Source organism: Pangasianodon hypophthalmus, chromosome 17, assembly GCF_027358585.1.
Source record: "Pangasianodon hypophthalmus isolate fPanHyp1 chromosome 17, fPanHyp1.pri, whole genome shotgun sequence".
NCBI lineage: Eukaryota > Metazoa > Chordata > Actinopteri > Siluriformes > Pangasiidae > Pangasianodon > Pangasianodon hypophthalmus.
This window is the reverse complement of record NC_069726.1, coordinates 10,594,734-10,619,792: the sequence shown is the minus strand read 5'-3', so window position 1 is coordinate 10,619,792 and position 25,059 is coordinate 10,594,734. Positions and strand designations below refer to the sequence as shown.

At 38.3% G+C, this 25,059-nt stretch overlaps 1 protein-coding gene across 1 annotated transcript in view; it reads right to left on the bottom strand.

Annotated features, from left to right (window-relative positions):
• The window catches only part of dchs1b (dachsous cadherin-related 1b), a 94,888-nt gene that overhangs the window by 19,497 nt on the left and 50,332 nt on the right, over nt 1–25,059 (bottom strand). Inside the window, exons 3-4 of the mRNA XM_026941817.3 lie at nt 1,638–1,826; nt 744–975 (exon numbers count right to left, since the gene is read on the bottom strand). Of these exons, the coding sequence (XP_026797618.3) occupies nt 744–975; nt 1,638–1,826 (421 nt within the window). The remainder of the gene's footprint in view (nt 1–743; nt 976–1,637; nt 1,827–25,059) is intronic.

The window sequence follows — 25,059 nt, the reverse complement described above, 5'->3', positions numbered from 1 at the left end:
AGAAAAAGCACACCACGCAGAGGTCACTCATGTTATTCACTGATCACATAGCTGAAATAATAATAATAATAATAATAATAATAATAATAACCAGAGTCATTAATGGATATACTTGAATTATGAAACATCTACCTGTTGCTGTACAAATACTTGAATAACTACTGAATAATGCTTTTTCTAAATGAAATATTAATTTGCACATCATGAGCAGGTTATAAGTATGATTAAGTAACTGCTTCATCATTTATAATGTAGACTATCAGTAAGCAATTATTCATAATGATTGAGTAAACTAAATGTAAATGTACTAAATTTGCATACAACTCATTAGATTAGATTAGATTAGATTAGATTAGATTAGATTAGATCAGAATCAACTTTACTGTCACTGTACAGAGTACCAAGAACTGCAAATAGCAAAGTAGCACATAGTGATTTAGTGCAAGAAGGAGACAAATGAGGTAGGATGGCAATAAAATGCAAAGTGTCAAACAGTGCAAATGGCATGATATATGAGTAAACATGAGACCAGTGACATGGAAGAATGTAATCCAAGACAGTAAGTGAACATGGAACATGGCATGAATGAGTGGAATCCAAGACCATCCATTAGTTTTATCAATAATTATCAACGAATTAGTTAACAATTAAACTGATTCATATAAATTATGAATTATACATTGCTAATACATTTTTAACAAGTAACAAGTTATTTATAATCTCTACCAATCAAACACACACACCTGTGTCCTTGTTAAGCGTAAAGAAGTTGGAGCCTCCACCAGGCACTGTGCGGTATGTCACTTTGCCATTCTCTCCTGCGTCAGGGTCGTGGGCTGATACTCTGATGACGGAGGTTCCTGGAGCACTCTGAGAGCTCAAACTGACTGCATAGCTTACAGGGTAAAACATGGGCCTGTTATCATTAATGTCCAGCAATGCCACATTCACAAAGGCAGATGAGCTCAGACCACCCTGAGGGAAAGAAAAGTGGGAGAAAATTGGGAGATATGTTACTCTCCACTGATGAAATATTTGAGGATAGTTACTGGGCTTGTGATTACATTTCCTTCACCAGCTCTGTTTTATGACTGCTTAAATAATGGAAATGGGAACTGTTACTTATTGCCTTCATAGAAATGTGTGTGTGTACGTGTGTATGTGTGTGTATGTGTGAGAGAGAGAGAGAGAGTTGAAATGAGCAAGAAAGAAAGAGAGAAACAAAGAAAGAAAGAACAGTGAGAGTTGTTGAATGTGTGTTACTGTATATGAATGCACCCAAGGGAAGTTGCATTTTACTGGCGTTTTATTTGAAGAGCTCATGGCTGTTGTTCCTGGCAGCAAAAAGGGGACTGTACTGAGCATTGAATCTGATAGCTAGTCTGGGAGAATGAATATGATCTGACAGCACAAATACACATTTGTATCAAAGCACTGAGCCTATATGTCCCCAAAAAAGAGATAAAATAAACCCTGCTATTAATTGCACAACCCAAAGAAACATGTCACTGGCCCATTAGAATTAGCAAGGACCCATTAGAAAAATCTGCAATAGTCCAAACAGAAAATTAAATTAACATTTTGGATCTATATAATGAATTTGTATGATGAATATGCATTCTAAATCTCTCACTCACCCCATCAGTAGCAGTGACTGTGAAGTGATAGCTCTCAGATCCCTCGTCTCGGTCAAGGACTGCGCTAGTGCAGATATGCCCCGTCTCTTTATTAATGCTGAACACCGCTGGAGGAGAACTGGAGGGTCCTGATCCTATAGAATAGGTTATTGCACCAAATGAACCACCATCAGCGTCGACTGCCGTCACCTATAGAAAACAAACACAAACAGATATTTTATTAGTACTACAGTCTGGTATTACTCTTAGATGAGTAACCCTTGCTTTTAATTAAACTGACTCACAAAATGGTGAACCAAGGTTCTTTTCTGGCTTTATTGTTACTGTGTGTGAGTGTGTGTGTATATATATATGTATATAAAATAGAGAGAGAGAGAGAGAGAGAGATTTAGCTTGTACGTGTGGACACATAAGCCACATGTACTGATGTTACACAAATCAGAAAGGTATTTGCTTTTCTAGCAACCTCGCCTCCTCTCAGTACTGGCACTCAGACAGCGTCTCAATCATGCCTTTATGATATAAACCACTTAAAATATGAAATACAAGTGAAAAAAAACACAGACGACAGCTTGGCAAGGACCAATCAGGGCCATTATGCGATCTGTAAAAAAGAAAGGACAGGTGTCTTGAATTTTTTGCCTTACAGAAGGCACAGTAGGATTTTTAAAACAGGGAACATTGTTTTGCCATGGAATGGCTTTTATCTGTCCACCAGCTGGGAGAAAGGAAGCCTGAGTTTACAGCTCAGGTCAGGTCAAACGCATCTGCCTTCCAGAAGTTTCCTTATAACACCAAACTCTGCAAAGGAGATTTGTTTCTCTTCAGACATCTCTCAGTGTAAGCTTATTCTAGGTCCATGCTTGGCAAATTAAGGTCAGCCAAATTGCAAGATGACAAATTTTTGTAGATTGGGTTTAGCTGGTCTCAGATCAACAAGCTAAAAAATCAGCTGTTGAACAAGGGGAAAAATTGACCGAATCTATTCCAAGTAGTTGTGTTGCACATTGCCTAACAGCTATACATCACCAAAACGTGGCAAGGCACCAGACATCAGGTGCTATCCAGAAGGTTCTCTAATGGAAAAGTCATGACCTCTTAGCTTTTCTTTCTGGCCTCTGTTACTGATGCGCTCAGTAAACAGAATTACACTGGTGGTCCAAGAAAGCCCTCATTCATCATTTTTATACATGCATGTAGCCTCAAATGCCTATAACCCAAAACAATTCCAAACATTAGGAGGAAAAGACTTCTGACGCTGCAAGGTCTGTTTCTCAACAAATTTTTATATGTTTGGCTTTAAAAAGCAGCCCTATAATTTTGCTTCATGTCATTTACTCCAGCAGTAAAATAGACTTTTCTATAAGATATTGAGACTTTGAAATCTGGCCAAAAAAGACAGAGTGATTTGTTTCTGAGCCAGCGCAGAGGTGAGGCAGTTCATTCTCATGACACTGCTGTGGATTTCCTCATCCATTCCAATATTTATCTGGATTAAACTCTCTCGAACAGTCAAGAGACTGACTGGTCAGTAAGTGGTTCAAGTGTTGGTCATGAGGTCTGAGCATTATAGAGCAGAAACAGCAGCTCTCTTTTCCAGTGCACCAACTTCATACCTGTTACATACAGAATCAACGTTACAAATTTGTATGGTTCATTTGAATACAGATGAGGATAAATGCGGTGTGTGTTTAAGTAAAACTGTGAAACCTTCAACACATTCTGAATGGAAAGAAAAGAAGGTGCTAAGGGTTGATGGCTTCTCCATGCTATCCAGGTGGTAAATGTTTAAGAGCACAATTCATTAAAACCAGTCAGCTTTCAACAACCATAGACCATTGAAAACCCTCTCTCTTAACATAAACAAGACTACCATCAGTGATTGTTATCCCAGCTGCAGATATCTTCACCATTACCACTTTGCCTTATTTCCTGAAAAGATCACTTTAAGTGTAACATCTTTTGGATGGATCTGTTATCTTTTAGCTGTCAGTGTTCCTGGAATATTTACGTAATTTGGGAAGTTCAGGCATCTGTGATATTAATTTGGGACACTGCACTGACCAGGCCTGAGAGTCAGTTGTCCACACAGGAAAGCCCAGTGAGATCCAACTTTTCAGAGGATGAGCTCAGAATTATTTCTATACACACCAGAATATCTGGATATTATCCTAGAGATGGGTGAGATCATAACTGATACAGTATCAGCACCACTTGAGAAGAAAGAGGAAATTAATGAAAGAGTAAAAATATATATGAGAAAAATATTTAAAAATGAATGAATCAAGAAGAGAGTTAATAAGATTAAGAAATACACTCAAGGCTTCACTGGATGTTTTTTTTTTAATTCCACCCTAGCATCCTAGATCCCTGTGCTGTTGTGGCCTTATGGGGCAGCCTGTAAATGTTTAAGGTGCTAGATGGAGCCCTTTTCTCTAAGACTGGACTGGGGGACTGAAGTGGTTATAATTTGGTCAGGTGTAGGGGTAATGGGGCATGACAGCCAAAGCTGGGAAAGCTTGGGTTACAGTCAGTGGTGGATTTGAGTCATAACTGAGAGCCCCTTGGGATGCAAATGCTGAAAAGAATTATTGGGTGTCAGTGCTGAGCTGGGACCCTTTGGTGGAACCATGCAGACATCCCCAGCTGCAAAGACACTGGCCTGAGTCTGACTGGGATTGATTCTCCATGCACTCTATGAGTTCATAGATGGAAACACACACACAAAATCCTGGGATAAACACAAACATACATGCTGTTGTAAAAAAAAGAAAAAGAAAGAAAGAAAGAAAGAAAATCCCACATAGGCAAAGCTTTGAAACCTCTAAGAGTGATACAATGAAAGGCAATGTAAGGATGTGGTATGATAAACAGATGCTGGCTCAAAAAAAAAAAAAGACCTAGAAGGGCTGAAGAATTTTGCAAACTTAAATTCAGTCACAGACAGCATGCATTTTATCATGAGTGCTCTCTGATAGAAATGAAACAGTCATGGCTCAACAGTCTAGCCCCAGCCTCAATTAATTGCAATAGTGATGAGACCGAGCTTCTCTCAGTTATGCGCCTTCAATTTCTCATTCATCATTCAATCACTGGTGAAACATGCTTACTTGATTGGAGAAAGAACAAGACTGACTCCAGGAGTAATGTGTCACACACTCCCTGTGTCCACTCATCCCTGTGTCTGCAAATTTAAAATCACCATTGTGGAGTGTTATTCACTTCCAGCACTGCTAAAGCATCTGTAGCATCATGTCCAGAACAGATCACATTCTCTTAAGGTCATTTTGTTATACTCTAAAAATGCTGAGTCAAATGTAACCCCATTTCTAGAGTCACTTCTGTAAGCCAGTGCTTGGTCAATAACAGAACACACTTTGGATTAATTTGACCAGACGCTGCTAAGTTAAGTGTAGAACCCAATGTGCTGAGTTGCTTTACCTACCCAAAAACTGTCTCCTTATGACCTGGCCACAGATCATTTGTACCCTTATTGCACACAATTAAAATGTAACACTTAAAAACAAATAAATAAATTTCTATGTATCACCTAAACACCACAAAACATTTAAAACCAATGAAAATGACGAAATACACAAACTACTAAGTAAAGAACAAGGCAATACATTTCTCTCAGGAGAGAGTCTGTAGAGAGTCTGACTGAATTTGCTATTTAGTCATGAAGACGTTTTGCCACTGATGATGTGCTTCCTTACCTCTACCTGTTGGGAAAAAGCACACCATTTATGGTACCATGAGACTGACATGACACCAGGGTCCAGAGATGTGAATCAGAGTGAAACCACCAGGTTAAACATGGCAGGATAGCTTTGTAGGTAGGTGACATCAATTCAGTTATTTTTCACTTTGACTTTGATGGAGCCTTTCCAGAATGTGTACATACTGTAGCTGTACTAAAGAAGTATCCCTAGTCTCTTAGCTGTAGGTAGACAGATGCGTCCTGACCTGAGGAAGCATTTGATAGCTAACATTAGCTATAAACATTATAATCATCTCTGACCCCTCAGGAGTGTTAGCAGTGAGCTTGTGTGTGTCCATTAAGTGAGCTTGTGGTTTAATTCCATTATTTTAATTGCTAAAATTATAAATGTCTTTGCATTTTGCTGGCTATAGCTAACTGCCCAAATGACGGGTTGTTCTCATGCTCCAATAGAAGTAACGGAAGTAGAAACAAAAATCTGGACTGTAATGCCAACCCAGCCATTAAGCAGCCGTAATCCATACTTTAACATAATAGGAAATAATCCACTAAAATGGCCCAACCCAGTGACTGAGGTAAGAAATCTGAAAGTCTGCTTAGCCTTATATTACAGTGTTACAGATAAGGTAGTTTGAAACACTGGTTTGAAAGTAGAGCAGTAATTCTGTCTGGATGAAGGCATACTCCTACCAGTGAGACCCATTTATTTCTGAGGTCACACTCTCTACAATCGCTCCCAGGAAAGCACACATACCACTGTATCCCATAACTCAACTCTTTCTTAGGCCATATGCCTCTCATGAGATGTTGAGCAGGGCCCATACATATTAAACACTGTGGTACGAGTAACGACCCAGCCTCTGCTTTTATTATTCACATCACACTGATTACTATTGTATGATCTGGTAAGAGCTGACTTACAGGTCCAGACTTCCACTCCACACTCTCAGAAATCCTAGAAGTTTCAGTGTAGTTATTCAGAATTAGTTACTGAATAATATTTTAATATTAATGACTAAATAGTAAGTCGGGGGTTGGGGGGTTGAAATGCAGCACAATCTAAAAATGATAGCTCATGTTTGCAAGTGAGTCATTTTATGCCTTTGTCTCTTGAACTGAATGTGTTTAACTACCAGTGTGTCTTCCTAAATTCCATAACAGTCATTTAGCTGACAAGACCTTATAAGCACTCCTGTGAAAGTTTTACAGTCACAAAATCAGTGAAATGGCCAGAAGCCTCCCCGGGTTTCTGTCATTTGTAAGTGTTGTAAATGGTTTGTTATTACATTGCTTGTAGTGCATAACATGTGGTCTAAATGATTAATCCTTGGGTTTATCACCTGATAGCATCTAATGTCAAGAAGCTGAAGTTAAAATGTGTCTTACTTTCAATAAGAGGCTTTTCTCTGGTTAAACATTGGGGTATTGGTTTCAGATGCAGAGCACACACACTATGTTTGTCCATTAGCTGCAGTACAAATGTACAAACAAATTCTCTCAGGTGGATAAGCAAATGTGTACACAACAGCAACCTGAATCACTCTGCATAGGTAGTACGCATTAATCGAGGCAAAATCTTATTTCAGTTCAAAGTGAATATTACATGACCTTATTATTGTAAGGTTATATCAGTTTTAAAAATGAATAGGAGATAGAACCTTATAATACAAAGATCAGAATTACTCTATGTTTTAATGTCGGGATCTGTAGGCGTTTTCACACTTGACCTGACCAGTTGTGGTGTTGTTTGTTGGAGTTGTTTTTTGGAGATGCTCATAATCATAGGTTTGCTTTTAGGTTTGCTTTTACATAGAAGATTTACTTCTGAACTGTGCCTGTGCATTTTTTTGTGATGCTGTCAGTGCAAGCACCACAAAGGTCAGCAAATTACAGTGCTCCAGTCCTATGAAAATCTGCTTTTATACATCAATAAGGCCTTCTGTTTCCTCCGGTGACCATAACAACCTTTTCCCCGCCATCATGAAACTTGAATGCATGCAGAACCGAGAGCGGTTAGCGTCCACACCTGATACAGACCATACCACGTTCAAAGCTCTGGACAGCTCTCGAGCTTCAAAATAGTGTCCAAAACTCTCAGGACAAATGGCCCCGAGTCTGAAAAAAAATTGCTAGTGTGAAAATGACCTAAAAGAATTAAGAGGACTTAAGAGGATTACTTATAACAATGATGTCCTTTACAACAATGGCAGCACACTTCAGAAGTAAGGGACTACGAGTGGATTAAGTCAAGATGGACTTGTCTATTTTAACAAATTCCAATGGCACTTACAGCCACTTAAACCCCTTAAGTGCACATTTGTGCGAATGGTGCAGGTAACAGAGGATTATGGATACTAAACCACCTACGCACTAAACACCAAAAAAGCCTGACTTAACATTTAAGATTTTTCCTTCTAATGTTCAGTCTTTAGTGAGCTGGGTTAAAACTGCTATGTAACTTTTCATTCATTCGTCTCCAAGTCATGAAACATTAAAGTGACCTCATCTTATATCTCTCTGGTAAAGTCTCAGACTTGGTTTTGTGTAGTAAAAAGACAGATTATCAATACTGTGATGAGTGATAAATGAAAAACAGCATTCACTTTGACAATAGTCCATAGTAGCATAAGCTCCAGTATGTAAGTACAGACTATTGATCTCAGTCATGTCAGTGGTAAAATTTTCATAATTGCATTTCCTGAGCAAACAAGCACCAAACAGGAGAGAATCAAGAACTGTATTAACTGAACACTCTGAGATCTTCAATATTGATCTGGACAGAGGAATTAGGATACAATCAACTAATAGTTGGGTCTAGCCCCCAATGGTGCACTATAATTAATGCAAAGCATGCACTATGTGTACATTGTGCATGAAAAGGGAGATGGTGGCCAGAATCCTAAAAAAGCACTTTGTGTGACATTCTCCCAGGACAGCATTCACTTATATGTCTGTCATAAAATATAGAGGTGTGCTTTGCAGAGTGGTGCGGCTGAGGTGGTTAGATTCCCCTAAAACCAATCATCGCCCCAGGATAATATACTGTAAGTCTGTAAGTGCATCTGTATGGTTGTTACATAGCAAAAGTTAATGCTGAACTCTTGTAGTTCATTTTATACATTTATAAGCTTTTGTTTGTCCAATCACTGCAATTGTGTATTTTATTTTTTGTGCTGAACACATACAGCCATGAAGAGATTTGGAAGGAACCATTTTGCAGTTATTTTTTCAGTAAAGAATTCTATGGAATATCCTCTGTTCCTTCAGTTACTACTCAGACATTTATATGCATTTTGGCTATATTTTAGTCATTTTTGCTTGCATTGAATCCTGTGTTTTAATAATCATTTTAAGTACATTATATTATGTCATGTGTCAGCAGCAAACTCACAAATGCTGAAGCAGCATGCCTATAAAAAAAAAAAAACTACTAACAAATGGCCCTACTACAGTTAGACTAATGCAGTACAATAGAAACGACAATTTGCATTATGATTTGTAGAGTAAGTAATTTGTAAAGAAAAAAAAACTTGTATAACATATGGCACAGTATATAAGCAGTATTATAGAATTTACTTCTTTGTGATACTTCATCCTTCAAGTATAGCAAATTTACTGTAATAAATTAAAAAAAAAAGAGAGAGAGCGGTCTTATGGAAATTATTATGGAAAGTAACTTTCAAACAGATTATAATCATCAAAGGTAAGCAGTGGCAATAAGCAACACATGGCAATGTGTTTGCATACAATAACAAACCTTATATAGCCAAATTGTTTTTATAATGCCTTATTTTAATTATAATGGCAACAGTATATGGTAAGCAAGAGGTCATGGCATCACAAGATTGACAGAGAGATTTTAGACATTCTTCACTCAAGACACTCAAGCAGGCTAAAAGGTGATTCATTACATGCAGAGTAAAAGTTATTGGCAATCAATTTCCTTTGCCTCAGAGAGAAAACAATAACTAAAAGGGAGAGTGATGGAATAGAGACATTTAATGCAAACCAATTAGAAGAAACAGACTTCAACTGGCATTTGTCCCAGCAAAGGCAATGTATCCACTGGTAAAAAGTGCAGTTTGTAGCAAGACTGAATTATTTGTTATGTAGGAAATTGAACCTTAAAGAAGATTTACAGACTACATTGTGTGTACACTATTAGGAGGTGCCCTTTAGTGGTTTTTCTATAAAGTAAATGTACAGAGAGGATGTTTCTTTTTCCCAGAGCTTTTGTAAAAATGCCATAGGACTCTTTTTATTTTATGGACTTGTGGGATTTGTTGCTTCTGTCCAAAAAAAAAAAAAAAAAAAATCAGTGCCACATTTTGTGTTCTTCTCTGAAATGGAGTCAAGAGCTACAGTGTTGCTTCTTGCTACCAAGTTGAAGGAGAAAACATCATGTATGCAGAATGCATTATAGATAACTTGTGCATTAAAGATTTGTCTGAACTTTGTCTGAACCATCAACAGTTGAGGTTTAAATGTTTACATGTGTGGTTTATGCTAACTGTGCTAAGCAACTGCTAATGGTTGCATGTTTGTTATCTATAGATAACAGTACTGGCAGATTACATGTCACTGCTAAAATGTCACTTAGTGCAACTTGTCTGGCAAAATAAGAGTGAGTCTTTTGTCCCATTTAAGCATCTGTGTATTTTCAGTATTGCTCATTTCTTCCTAGAGGCAAGCAATGGTGTCATTTGATTGTTGCGAAGGAGGCTTGGGGCCAATCCAATTAATTGCATGCTAACTAATGTCCTCTTTAGGCAGGTTCAACACAACCCTGTACAGACTCACCAATGCACAGAAATGGCATGTAAACATCCCCTTGCTGCACATTATCTCGTCCATCCACAATATATACAGTACAAGCACTGTCATAATGCTTAATGTGATTAACATCCATTATAATACATCCCTGTGGAATTCTTGATTCTGATTGGACAGAGGGTGTTGATTAAAGGGACTTCAACTTACACAATTCAATTCAATATTCAGTGTTGTGGGTAGAAGTTCCAGTAGTTGCACATGATTTAAAAACATGTTGATGTAGTGAAGTTTTCTGTGAGATATTTATTTGGATTTTTGGAAGGAGTCTCTAATACCAGTGCTTTGTAACAGTCAGAGGTAAAGTCTTCAGACACAGAAAAGTCTACAGAATGGAGCTGATCTGTACCGTAACAAGCTGCATTTTTTATTTTTTTTTTGTATTATTATTACAGCCCAGAGAGAGAAAAATGGAGAGGCTGGAGAGGAAATGACAGCCGTTGTAATATAAATCATTATTATATTACAAAAAAAAAAGAATTAACTTGTTTTGCAGACATTCTACAATATTATACATAACTATAAATGGATGAAACATGCATGTTCTACTTTATTAAATCAAAACTGTTAGTGTTGCCAAATTGCTGTAGTAAGAAAGGAATAAAACTCTTCAGATCATTCTTTGATTATTTTCACCACATCCCATCATGGTTCATTCTTTACTATTTAAGTGTAGGCAAGCTTATTAATTTCGCCATGTAAATACAAATACAAATCTTGGTTAAAATCTGGAAAATGTAACTTTACCTTACTAGTTGTAATTTGTGTTCCTCTTTGTCCCCATAGTGTGAATACTTCACATGCTATTCAACACCAAAATTATTCTGATCATTAAGTATTGATTCCTTCATTCCTGGGTCTTAAGAGTCTGGACGGGAGAAATCAATAGATTTGGTGAGTCATACATCATGTTGACAGTCACCCAGTGCAGCCAACAAACACTTACGCTTATTCACGATAATTACCTTTAGCCTACGCAAATAAATGCTTTTCTTGTCCATGTTTAAGCCTATGGCAAACCTAAAATGTTGGATGTTCCACACAATTTCCACTGGATAATATTAGCATCAGGTGAAGGATATAGTGTGATTATCACAAGACTTGTGAAAAAGAGCAGACCAGGAGCTGGAGTAGCATGCAATGCCCTGACCTCAGATGGCGCAGACTTCTCATCTCAGTGCTTTTACTGACCCAAGGCTTCAGAATAAGCGAGATGAAGGGAGGAGGGGAGAGAGAGAAATGGAATAAGACAGAGGCTCCAAAAGCATGAGAGACTACGAGAAACAGCACTGTTAGGGAGGAGAAATATAAGCCCTTTAAAGCACTGTTGTCATTCAACAGACATTCCTCCTCGTCTCTCAGCTCAATTATATGGCTGCCCAAAACCCAAACAGCATTTATACATGTTTACACTGACCCAGCCACATTATACATTCCAAATTGGAGACTAATCACTGCTGCAGCATAAGCAGCTCAATCATATGGCAGAAAAGAGGCTGTGCAAATGCTTGACATCTCTTCCTTTACTGGAGTCAGTGGTGGTGCAGAGGGGGATGAAACAAAGGATGCGGAAAGAAAGAGGCAGAGGAGGGGGATTGGTGAGAAGGGGACTGGGATGAAGGACCACTCAAGCGTGGAAGAGTAATGTCCATAAGGGTATACTGTCAGAGCTCCATAAACGCAAGCAAATAGACTTGATGCTGCTCCAGAAACCAGCAACACAATCTGTTACCCTGTTTACAGCACTGCTTTAGTCAGCACACACACACACACACACACACACCGGCCACTTTAAAAGGAACACCCATACCCCTGCACATTCATGTAATTATCCAATCAGTCAATCATGAGGCAGCTGCTCAGTGCTTAAAATTATGTACGCACAGGTGAAGATCTTCAGTTATCATCAGAACATCAAATATCAGAAGGGGGGGGGGACTGTGATCTCGATGACTGTGGCATGGTTTATCCGGTTCATCTATTTGCTAGCTGATATATTCAAAAATATATTAAAACATATCATATCTTAAATTTGTTTCCATTTTATCCATATATCTTTATATGAATGAATGAATGAAAGAATGATTTAGCTGAATTAGATGTATTTTGCAAAAACTTCTCTTTACCGTCTGCACAGTGTAAACTAGATTAGCTCAGCAATGCCTGACATTAATGTCAAATTAATGCTAATGCAAATAATTCTAACACTATCCCTCTATCAGCAGGAGAAAACCCATGTGGACACTGAAAGAACATGCGAAGCGCCCAAGCTCTGGATTAAACAGGGGAACCTGGAACTTTGAGGTGGCAATGCCACCTGCTGTGGCACAGTATTTTCAGATTTATTCTCTAGTGGTCTGTTTTACTAAAAAACATCTGTCGTGCATTTTAAAATCATGGTCCCTGCACTGATTCTCCCTGCTCAGTCCGAGTCTGGCTCTGGTGATGGACCTGAGGTGCATGATAAGGTCAGGGTCAAAGGTCGGCAAGTCACCACTGCGTATTCTATCTTAACCTATGGCCCTTTGCTTTCTTTGGTGCTGACATGCCTTCTCTGTGTCTCAGAAATGAGCGATCCATCCATTATTATTAAAATGAGGAAACAGCTGTTATAACAGACACACAAATGCAAGAAAGGGACAATAAGGACCTAATATGTTCAATTAGTCAGGGGTTACTTTAAGCAGTGATGTCAATCACCATATTCATGGAGACACTGGGTTTCACAGAACCCAATCTAATTACGAGATAGATAGATGTGTCTTAGATGCAAAAATCCTCAAATTATTTCTACTGTAATTAAAAAAAAAACAGTGCACCAAATGTTACCTGTCCCAAACTATTACATGATACATCAACTAACCAACAAACATTGACTTTACTGGCTGACCTGTTAAGCAATAAAAGTAACCATAAACCTCTCTGCTGAGACTGAGAGCTGATCCCATGGGAAAAAGTGCCTTCATAAATACAACTACACAGTGATGACCTACTACACATCTATCACAATCAGTAGTTCCAGTGATGCACATTTAATATATAATCCTAAACAAGGTGATTTTATATATATATATATATATATATATATATATATATATATATATATATATATATATATATATATATATATATATATAATCACCTTGTTTAGGACTCAAATATTAACTTTAAATAAGGAAAAACAAATGTGTATATCTTGAAACGATAATCCAAAGACAACAGCAAGCAGTTTAACTCCACATCATGTCTTATATGTGGTGATCTGGAAAAACCCATCGCCTGGTGCAATTTTTATATTTTCTCGTATATATTGTTCCGGAAACATTGGGCATTCTTGACCTGAAATGTGTTTCTCTTTTGCACATATACCATGTGCAAATAATTATATAGAATTTAAAAAATCTGGTTATCTACCAAAAGTGAAAAAGGAGAACATTGCATTCAAAGATTCTATTGAGACACACCAATACACTGACAAATACAGTGAATTAATTTAACATGTAATAAATATATATATATTTTTTTCTTTGCACATGCTATTTTGGGGAGCCTATTAACTAGAGTAATAGATTGCTCTTACTGTAAATTTATCATGACTTTGCAACCTATCATTAACTACACCTACACTAACTTAGTGAACAGTTTTTTTATGTTGTAACAGATTTATGTTTTATATTATTAAACCATAAGACAGCAATTATTCGTTCTAATAATAATATTATACAGTATAATATAATATAATGTAGTATAATATAAAATAATATAATATAAAATGTAAATAAGAAAGGACATATCTTATCCTTGATAATAGTGCTGATGTACACTCACCATCCACTTTATTAGGAACACCTGTACAACTGCACATTCATGCAGTTATTTAATCAGCCAATCATGTGGCAGCAGAACAACGCATAAAAACATGCAAATACAGGTCAAGAGATTCAGTTAATGTTCACATCAAACATCAGAAAGAAGATCTCTGTGACTTTGATTGTGGCATGGTTGTTGGTACCAGAAGGGCTCGTTTGAGTAATTCATTAACTGCTGATCTCCTGGGAATTTCACACACAACAGTCTCACACAGAATGGAGCAGAAAACAAAAAACACTGAGTGAGTGACAGCTCTGTGAGTGGAAACACCTTGGATTTGCTGGATTGGTTCGAGCTGCCAGAAAGGATACAGTAACTCATATAATCACTCTTTACAACCGTGGTGAGCAGAAAAGCATTTCAGCATTCACAATACATAGAACCTTAAGGTGGATGAGCTACAACAGCAGAAGACCACATTGGGTTCCACTCCTGTCAGTCAAGAACAAGAATCTGAGTCTATCGTGGGCACAGACTCATCAAAACTGGACTGTTGAAGATTAGAAAAAAAAAATCACTTGGTCTTTTTTCCAGTCCTTAACTGTTGTAGCCCATCCACCTCAAGGTTCGATGTGTTGTGTTTCCTGAGGTACTTTTCTGCTCAGACCAGTCTGGTCACTCTCCTCTGATCTCTCTCATCAGCAAGGTGCTTCAGCCTGCAGACCCTCGGCTTACAGGATGTTTTCTCTGTTTCGCACCATTCTGTGTAAACGCTAGAGACTGTTGTCAGCGAAAATCCCTGGAGATCAGCAGTTTCTGAAACACTCAAACCAGCCCATCTGTTAGCAATATCCATGCCAATGTTACTGTTAAAGTGACCGGTGAGTGTATATCGAGTTAAAGGAACACTATGCAATATTCATATAAAATCAGCATTAATTACAGTCACTAGCACACTCTACCTGTCCTGTCACAACTATATCAGCTTTTAATAAAAAGTTCTAAGATGTTGGCAGCCCTGAATTTGGTTTTCAACAATGTTTAATGCATAATTCTTTGTGCTTTTTTAACATTCTCTTTGACAGGTTTAGCTTTATTGCTCTGCGGCTTGAAAGGTCCACTCCAGTAGTTGACTCCTCAATTCATACTCTGTAAAAGACACTTTCTTTTGGCAGACAAGTACAGATCCAACATCCCAGGTGCATCAGACTAGCCAATCTCTTTCACGATCACAACTTCATCCTTCCCTGGTGTGCCGTTTGATGTGGGCTAACGATGCACCGACCTAAGCCAGAGACAGTGCTAATGATGAAGAATAACCAGCAGAGAAATATAACACAGAATATAAAGTTGCTGGACTGTTTTGGATTGCTCTGACTGCATGCATTAGGGTGAGTAAAGGCAGCTAAATAACAGAGCAGGTCAAAGGGGGCACACACATCAAAGAGACATCAACTCTTGGAACAGAGAGAGGGAAGAACAGTTCCCCAATAATCCTGCTACAACTTAAGGATCTGCATAGGGAATGTACTGTATACTGCAATAAGGGTGAGAGAAAGGGCATGCAGCTTTTGGCAACTCAGACAGGAACGAATGCTGTGCAAGAGGAATAAAAGACATAAATTCATAAAGAAAAAAAAATGGCAGAAAGGGCAGGTTAGATAGAGAGAGAGAGGGAGAGAGAGAGGTAAATCCTTTGAGACCAGTTTAGTTTTAAGACCTTGAAAAATGCCTCAGCATAGCCTCCCCAATGCCTCTAATGGAAGCCATATTGGATTAGGCCAGCGTGAAAGCACATCATAGCCTGCAAATTGTGACGCGAATGCCTTGTGTGAAGAAACAAATCACAATAAATGCCTGGCAATTGATAGCTAACAACCACCTCAGCTGCCTAAATCAAGGCAACATGCTCCCTCTGCGACATTAACTATATTTTGTATTTTGTAAGGCCACAATGCATTTAAACTAATCTTATTTAGTGTGTTAGAACAGTGATGTTTGCTTAGCTGTGGCATGGCTTTTCTTTTCCAGTGCTCAAAAATCAATATGTTGCCAGGCCACACGTTTTCACCAGATGGTTAAAGGGTGAAAATCCCAAAACACAGTCAAGTGAGTCAGGGTCATGACCTGTTATAGCACTGTGAATATAAATCAATGATCAGCATGAGGCCTGATGGGTGAAACACAATCAGTTAGGTAGAAGGAGGGATGAAGACTGACAGTGTGTGAGTTACACTTCTAGTATGTTCTCTTCATAGTATGGATCCTGATCCGTTTTTGCCTTTTAAAATCCGAATGTTCATGATTTTAATGCAGCATAATAACATACTTTATATCTTACGTCAGCATTTTTTCACTATAGGAAAATTAATAGTACAGTGTATAGAAATCCATAACAAAACTGAGGCTTAAGAACAAAGAAAATGTTGAGGACAAGTTATTATTTACAGAAATCCTCTCACTCAGAATTTGAGTTATGGAAAGAGCTTTGGGATGTGAAGAGAGTTGTTGAAAGAGAATTCCAGATCCAAAAAAAATCAGACCACATTCCAGGAAGGCCTCTTCCACCATCTCTCTCTTTAAATACACAGACACATTCTGCAAAAACTGAACGCAATTCCGTGCCAGTGACACACATGCAGGTCCTAGCAACTTGGGAAATGAGGGGAGCATTACAATTCATAAAGCACCTGTTGCATCCAAAGCAGTACACATCCACAAGCACTGATTTCCTTGTCCCCTCCTAAAGGGCACTGTTGCTCTTGAAGGGCAGACTTCCGAGAAGCTCAGCAGGGACCTGCACTTTAAAATAAAGCTGTCAGTGGATGGCCACAGGCCGGATGTGTGGATGTAACCCTTCATGCTCTGCCGTGTGAGTGGCAGGAGCCTTGCTGAGATTCACTGTGTGGCCTACACGGGGGGAGGGAGAGCAAATGCACTAACCCAAGATATGCTAAAACTAGTTTAAACCTAAGCTTGGGTTGGATCAAAGAGGACTGCTGCGTGCCATACCCTCACTAGATAATGAACTCACTCCCTGAACAAGAGTGGTAATAAATTGTGCTTGAGATACTGACTAGAGGTTCGTAGGAGTACTAAAGCATGCTAAAAGACACACATATGGGTTCTCACATGCATGTACACACAGACATGTGCACCAGACAGGACACCCCAGTGCACTCCTACTCACAATCTATTTTCTCTGCTCTTGGCTACCTAAGGCTTCAGGAATGGCCAAAAAAAACAAAATGGCCAGGCGCAAGATAGCACAGGGGTTAGAGGGCTCCACAGCTCCAGCTGAGAGAAAAAGAACTGTGAGTGTTATCAGATAACACGCACACAAACACACACACTTGGGAATACTCCTTCTGCTGCCCCAAATGGTAAAAGTAAAGGACAGTACCATAGAGTAGAATATATGATACAGGCTGTATATTTGTCACACACATCAGTCTGCCAAGATGTACAGTAACAACACTGTGGCATTTAAAGCTAAACAACTTGCTAATTTTGCAGTCCCAATTTTAATAGTTGATAAGGAATAAGAGTAGCAGGGTCACTGTTTTCTGAATAATGTGTGCTGTTAGGCTAATTAACAGTATCTCCTTAGGGAAAAACTGGTTTAAGTGCTCAACGGTTTATAGAGATTCTTATAAAGATGCCTTGGATTCCAACATCGCATGCCACATTTCATATGAGAGTGAAAAAAAGAAAAGTATTGCGACAAACACCCTTCTGCAAAGAATATTCTTGCTGTGACTTTTTACATCTTACTGTACGGTCATTTCTAATCTTCAGCAATACTGCAGTAAACAGGAGCAAGTTAAGAATTTAAGGAATTGATTGATGCAATTGACAAAATGAGCAGAATGGAAAATTATCATGTAAAAGTGGATGAGTTACAACCGGAAAGGAAAGATACCATTCCTTTCACACTGTGAGAAGAATTCCTCTCTGACTGTGACATTTTAATTCAAAAGATATTACCTCAGAATATCTTTGCCACATACAAAGCATTAAACCAGCTGTGCTCCGGATTGATAGAGGTCACCTCAATCAAATTTTCCTCTGTGACACTTTTCACCGTATAGTGCAGGATCTCTCTTTTTCACTGTCAGTGCTCCCTGTGGCTTTCCTTCTGATTTGCTGCTGGAGTCATTGAGTTCATGGAGGATTTGTACAAGGACAGCAGGAAAGCCAGCTTCCCCAGAACTTGACGAAAGAACCACATGTACAGCATAGAAACATAATTTCTTCTACAGTACATGGTACTGACTCTTCTGACTTTATTCTCAGATGGCCAGCAATATATCAGAAGACATCTAGAATCTGTCACATGAGAGACGACTCACTGTCATTTCTGATATCTCACATCTGTCGTAACCTGTTTATGAATAAATCCTGTACTTTGTCAAAATCAGTTGTGCTCCTACGCAAAATTCCACAAGATTCACGTGTGACACAAACTGTCTTCCTAAAGAGACAGGGTTAATATTAAGGATACAATAACTAATACATAATATCCTGACATTAATCTTCACTCTTCATTAAAGCTTTATCAGAATCATTATCAGTCATTACAGCTGCGTAAACACCAATCCATGGAGCACTGCATTAATACTCACGTTCATCCTACAGACAAAACAACACACATACCAGAGAGACAGGGATTAAACCAGACGAGGCTTGATCCCTGTCCTTCATACCTGCTGCATCTTCCGTGTTTCAGTATTACAAGTTCTCTGATTATCTTCATGAACAAAGCTGAATTGTTACATTTGCGATATAGCTCTAATAAACTTGACATTACACTGGAATCACTACATCGGTGGGCCCCTTGGTACAGCCATGCAAAACATATTAAAACTAAAACTCCTTCTCAGGGATAAGAGCTCCAGTCGGCACATGATGTGTTGAGCTGCGTGGTGAACTATTACTTGATCAAAGCTCACTAAAGTGGATTTAAGTGTGGGCTCTGCTCAAGCCAGCCCAATCTTCTGATGACTATAAGACCTACAAAAGTGAGTATTAAGAGGTCGCCTGTATACACTCAGCTTGAAATAGTGACTGCGTGGTTGGAGATACATGATGTCAGTTGAACAAACCTAATGTCCATCATCTTTCTGTCTGATCACAATGTCTAGGTAATAAAAGCAAAAAAAGTGGCACAATTTTACATAATGAGGTTTAATGGAACATGCAGTAGTTATATCTGTACATACAGTAGATAGGAATATGTTTTAAAATTGTGTATATGCAGCAGCCCTGCAAAGAAATGTAAGCATTCCTCGCTTCTATTCCTGCCCTAGAAATGCAGATGAACTCATATGCTCCATCAGCCCCCTTCTGCGACATGCAAGCTCCATGTATTTCCAGTTAGGGAAACATAATTAATCTGCATCTCTGTGTGTCTGTGTTGATTATCACACACCTCACAATGAGTTTTGCTATTTGATTGTTCCATAATTAATGAAGAAAGGAACAAAGTATAGGCAACAACAGAGATTGTTTCTTCTCTGTCTCAGGATGGCCTCTCAATGACCTCTAAAGTCCCCAACCTCCTGCAGACAAGGTTCAAGATGGTCCACTGCTTTCTGAGAGCATCTTTTCCCCGTGGCTCCATAATGGCTAAACCAGACATTCCTCTTTTGCCTGCCGATGTTTCCTGACCTCTAAATGACATTACTACGAAAGGATTCCTATCTTCTATGTTCTCTCTGTATCTGCAAAAAGAGAGACCCTGCATTCAAGCTTAGCTAGCAGTCCTCTGCCGTGTCATATTTAGCTCAGCTCAGCACTTGCTGTGAAAAAATAGAAAATGGGTGTGAGGACCCTGTAAAATTTGAAGATAATATGGGACATACAGCAAAAGAGGACAGACATAGACATTCACATTTACATTTATGGCATTTGGCAGACACCCTTATCCAGCGACTTACAGTTAATAGACAAGGATAAGCTTTTCCATTTAGTCTTTAGTGTTAGTCTGGTTCTGAGGTTTTATAGACTTTAGCTTTAGTTCTAAGCTTGTCATAATATGCAGGCACAAGTGTGAGGTTGCTGGATATAAGTATGAACTCAAAACACACCATGGCAATGGTCTAACCAGCTTCAGTAAAAGAACCGCAAGATAGTCTATATTAATGAAATCAGGAAGCTGGCAAGGGTCAAAACCAGAAAAACACAAGACTAAGAGAAACCAGAAACTAGAAAACTAGGCAAAACCACAAGGAAATCAATGCTTAGAATTAAAACCACAAAGAAATCAATGCTATTAAAATAATTTGACAAAGAGGTGGATGACAAAATACTCCACTGAATGACAGAGAGAAAGAGAAAGTTAACAAGAATAGGACGCCATGAAGGTGGCAGCTGGGAAACAAGGAACAGGTGCAACTAATCAACAGAATTATTGAGAACAGGAAGCTGTGACCATATAAGGAAAATGAAGCATAAAAATGGAGGGGGATGCTGGGTCTATTGGATCAAAGATTACTGAATCAGCCTGGATGTGACATTATCTTCCATTATCAGTGATGATGAACATGCACATGAAAACACCAAGAGTTTTTTGCGGCCCCTGTAAGCACTCAATGTAAGGCTAAGATGAATGACAAGCAGGACTGTTTCTCTTTACATGAGTTGTAAGGGAGTGTTGTATTATCTTATCCAGCCGATCAAAACCATGTATGTAGACAACCCATTTGCTCAGAAATATCCAGACTAGAAACCTAAAGGTCCAGTTGCAAGTGTTTAGTCTCCAAGATAAACATCAAGTACACATCTAATATTTGAAGACAAAAAATCCAACTGGACAGGTGCTTGAATTAAAGTGTGGTTCAGGCAGCAAGACTTCAACCCACAGCTTTATGACTGAAATCGTTGTATTTTCACTGTGCATATGACAATAAACCTCTTGAATCTTGAATACAGCGATTGAATAGTTTTGTGCCAGCCTGTTACGACGACTTGACCTGCTGACCTCTGGGAACAGAGCACTGATGGGAATATGAGTCTGACTTATGTCCTTGCCATGAGAGTGAGAAAAAGGGTTAAGACACCAGCATCCCTTTGAAGACTAATAAGAGGACATTCCAACGGAGCCCTCACAGCCCTCTGTCAAACCGAGAAAAAGATCCCAAAAGGATTACAAATGTGATTAAAACTGTGATGTAATTTTCTTGTAGGCCTATATACATAACATTTGGATATACATAACTATATCCAAATACAAGGTTAAAAAATGTAGGGAAAGGTAGGCAATAATGCCGTAACTCCTTACAGAAGAGATAAACTATTTTTAAATGATAACGATACAAGTACGAATGTGTGACATCATTGTTGGCCAGAAGCACATGCTGAAAAAAAAACTGCACTTATTACAGATGTCTATCTTTCCTTTCTTTAGACACCTGTTGCAGTATCCAAAGTGGAGAGTGTGTACATGTGTAAGATATTATATTGCACAAACACACATATCTGGGTTCCCACAGAAGTTCTCATCATTGTGCCAAACATACCCACATATACACACACAGACAGCCATATGAACACAAGCAGAATTAAATGTCCTGCTTTGCACTGGGCACGTTCACACATCATTTCAAGCTCTTACCAGCTCACTAATGTCCTCTGGAACTTCAATATGAAGTCACTGCTGACAAAATGAGGCATGGAAACCACAATCACAGCCACTGCAACTCATCCACAACTCAGCAAATCAGCTTATTATAAATATGCATCCAATTTAACATGTGCAGTTAATTACACGAATGTGAGGCATTTTACTATAAAAGGAAATGGACTGAAATCTTAGGCAGTTTATAGACCCACACCTGACACACACACATACACACACCACACATATTACTCACCAGTGGCAAAATGTTTTAAAGCTTTGCAAGAAAAAGATGGTTTGGGTTCTCTCCTGTAATCAAGAGTACATGTTATTATTTTCTAAGTGCACTTTCAACTCTGATTCTTCGTAGTAAACCTAGTAACATTTACTGAATGTATGCATTCAGATTAAGTAACATGCAAAGAAAATATATGAAAACAAGGATGTGACAAGTGTCTTTGACAGTAGAATGCAATTTTCCTCATTCTTTGTTTGTTTTCATGCAAACTGTCCATTTTTAAGTGGACTGACTTTGTTTCTGTTTTTTTCTTTTGCTTATGTACGGCTTTAACCAAGCCGCTCTGTGACCTCAGCTTATCACAGACGCAGTCAGAGAGTTAGCCTTAACAGTTATTCATCATTCTCAAAGAGTACAATAAACAAGGCTAAGCTCCAAGTATCGCATGACCACGATGGAATCCACACTACTAACGTCCTTCCTGTTGTTTGTATTTTAACACACACTTGCATGCACTCCAGTTCTTAAAGGGTAGTGTTACAATAAAAATGGAATCTTCATGAGGATGCTGGCTCGTTTTCAGGCTTCTGGTGGGCACCCAGTGCCATTAACTGAGTTTATTTTCTGGATAAGGCATAAGAAGTGCTTAGTTAAGCTCTTCTTATCAGAAAGAAATGGAAAAGATAATGGATAAGTGGAGGCCAGTATGGAACTGTGTAAGAAGTCATTTAAAACTCAGTTGATCACATACAAAAATAGGCCAATCCAGTGTCTGTTGTGTGCAGATGTTGTGATTTATGCTCACAGTTTCCACACTGCACTTTGCTCTCATGTACTACAGCAGGACTTTTACAGGGAGACTGTAAGAGTTTGGGAGGAATGCAGTGATTTCAGACAACAAGCCGCTTTTTCTACTTTAGCTGTCTACATGTTTATGTGTCTTCCAACAACTATCCCTATAGTATCTCTCTCCTCTCCTGCCAACTGCACACACACACACACACACACACACACACACATATTTATAGGGTACATGGTGAATAAACCTATTCAGCCTAAAATCCAAATTTTTCAAAGCTTTTTGTATTGTGATGTATAGATAGAAGTGCAAGGTGCTTGTCTAAGACATGGATATGACTTTACTCTTAGCTATGTATCACTCCCTGAATTCTGCAGTCCAGCTCTAAGGCTTACATTGTCCGATTTTTTTTTCAAAATTTTGTCTTCATTGTAGCAAAATCATATACAAATGGGATGTTGTTTGTCACACACTGTGCAAAGATAAAAGACACCAAATAAATGTGCCTGTCAGATGTCATGAAGAATTTCTGTCAGGAGACATTATTGGACAATGCATAGTGTGAGCAGTGTCCCGATTTGATACGCTTATCAGAAGCCTTGTATAAGCCTATTGTTGTTAACTTTCCATGGAAAACTATTTGTAATGCCATCATTAACTAGGCTGAGACTTTACTGTCATCAGCACGGGGTGAGTGACTATATTGTTTCACGCTTGTTTAAATCTGACGGCAAACGAGGTTGTAAGTTAAGAAAATGTCCAAAAGAAATATTTCTGAAACAAACTTAGGTGATGAAAGATGCAGGTGATGAAAGCTGCACTGGGTATACTAAATTGACCTGTGTGTGAACGACTAGGATAAAGTGTTTACGTTTATGAATGAATATGTACAATGTATGTAATATAAGGTTGCACCAATATCTTGTTTAAAAATGTAAAAATATAGCTAAAAGGTTGCATCTGCCTTGATGCCACTGAATGTCACATATTAATTATAAACACTAACATACTCCTTTAGGATGGATTCCTTTAATAAATACATATATAACTCTTATAGAGTTCATACTGCTTCATTTGCAAAACTGCACTCTGTGTAATTTTAGACAGCTCATTAACTTGTAAATGCCTACTTTTCATTTAACTCACAATAGATGAGACAATGTACCACGCCCTTTTGCAGGAAGTCATGCGATAAAGCAGGAAGCGATGTCTATTGTCAGGGCCAGGAGAAAGGAAGCTCGGTTCACGCTGATATAGTCTGTGTCTGGACCCAAAGTTAAGAAATCTTTTCCTTCAAGGCCGCTTGAAACATCCTAAGAAGACATTATAGTACACGTATTTCCCAGGATTTATTTTTGAATAACATGGTTAATTCCATCTCATAGTGCAATATGTTTCCTATTTAAATGGAAGTGTGGAGCAGCTGGCACATTGCTCAGAAGATCATAGATTTCATGATGAAAGTGATGCTATAGCAATGTTGTAAATTTCGCCGTTTCTTTTGGCTCAGTATGATAATCGATTTAACAATGTGGAAACACTGAGTGCGTGAGTTAACAAGACAATAAACAACAGTAACAATGCACTGTTACTTGAGTAACCAACTGTTAATAGCGCATGCCAAGTGAAAACATTTGTAATAAAACTTAAAAAAATAACAGACTTACGCAAGTGCTCCTCATAATTCCAAATTATGACTTCATGGTAAATATTAACATTATTTTACAAAGATATCAGCTGAAGGAGTGGAAAAGTGGTTCAATGTGTGTAAAAGAAGTGTAACTGAATACTGTAGTGTTTCTTTTCTCAGAAGTTTAACCAAAAACTGAGGTATTCTGAGGCCATGATGTCTCTCAGGATTGGTCAGGAATCAACTTTCCCAACACAACCTCAGGCGTAAATGTTTGGCAACCTGGAAAACTTCGCATGGTTAAATTTTAACATTTTGCACTGTATAGTTCTGAAAACTACAGGCTTTCCTGAACTGAAATATGTTTCTTTTTTGTACGTATCTCAACCAGAACTTAATCATAGCATTTTAAAGTCTGCTTACAAAAGGGGGGAAAACACATTTAACGAGTCCATTCCGACTCCTGTGAAAGATGTCTACATTTCTAACCTAATCAACATATGGAAAAACAATATTACTGCCAAATTTAAAAGAAAATTTACAGTGGAATAAGTGGAATTTGATTATCAGTATTACCTACATCAGTTTCTGGCTCGTCACCTGAGATAAAAATCACTTGCTTCATTTAAACACCTCATCATCATCATCATCATCTCTTCGCTCCCCAGATATTTGTTCACACTAAGATTTTACACATCTTTACGCAGACATCTGGCAAACTGGATCCTAACTCAGTGTGATCTCTGCAGGCAGACAGTCAGGGCAAGGCTAAAACA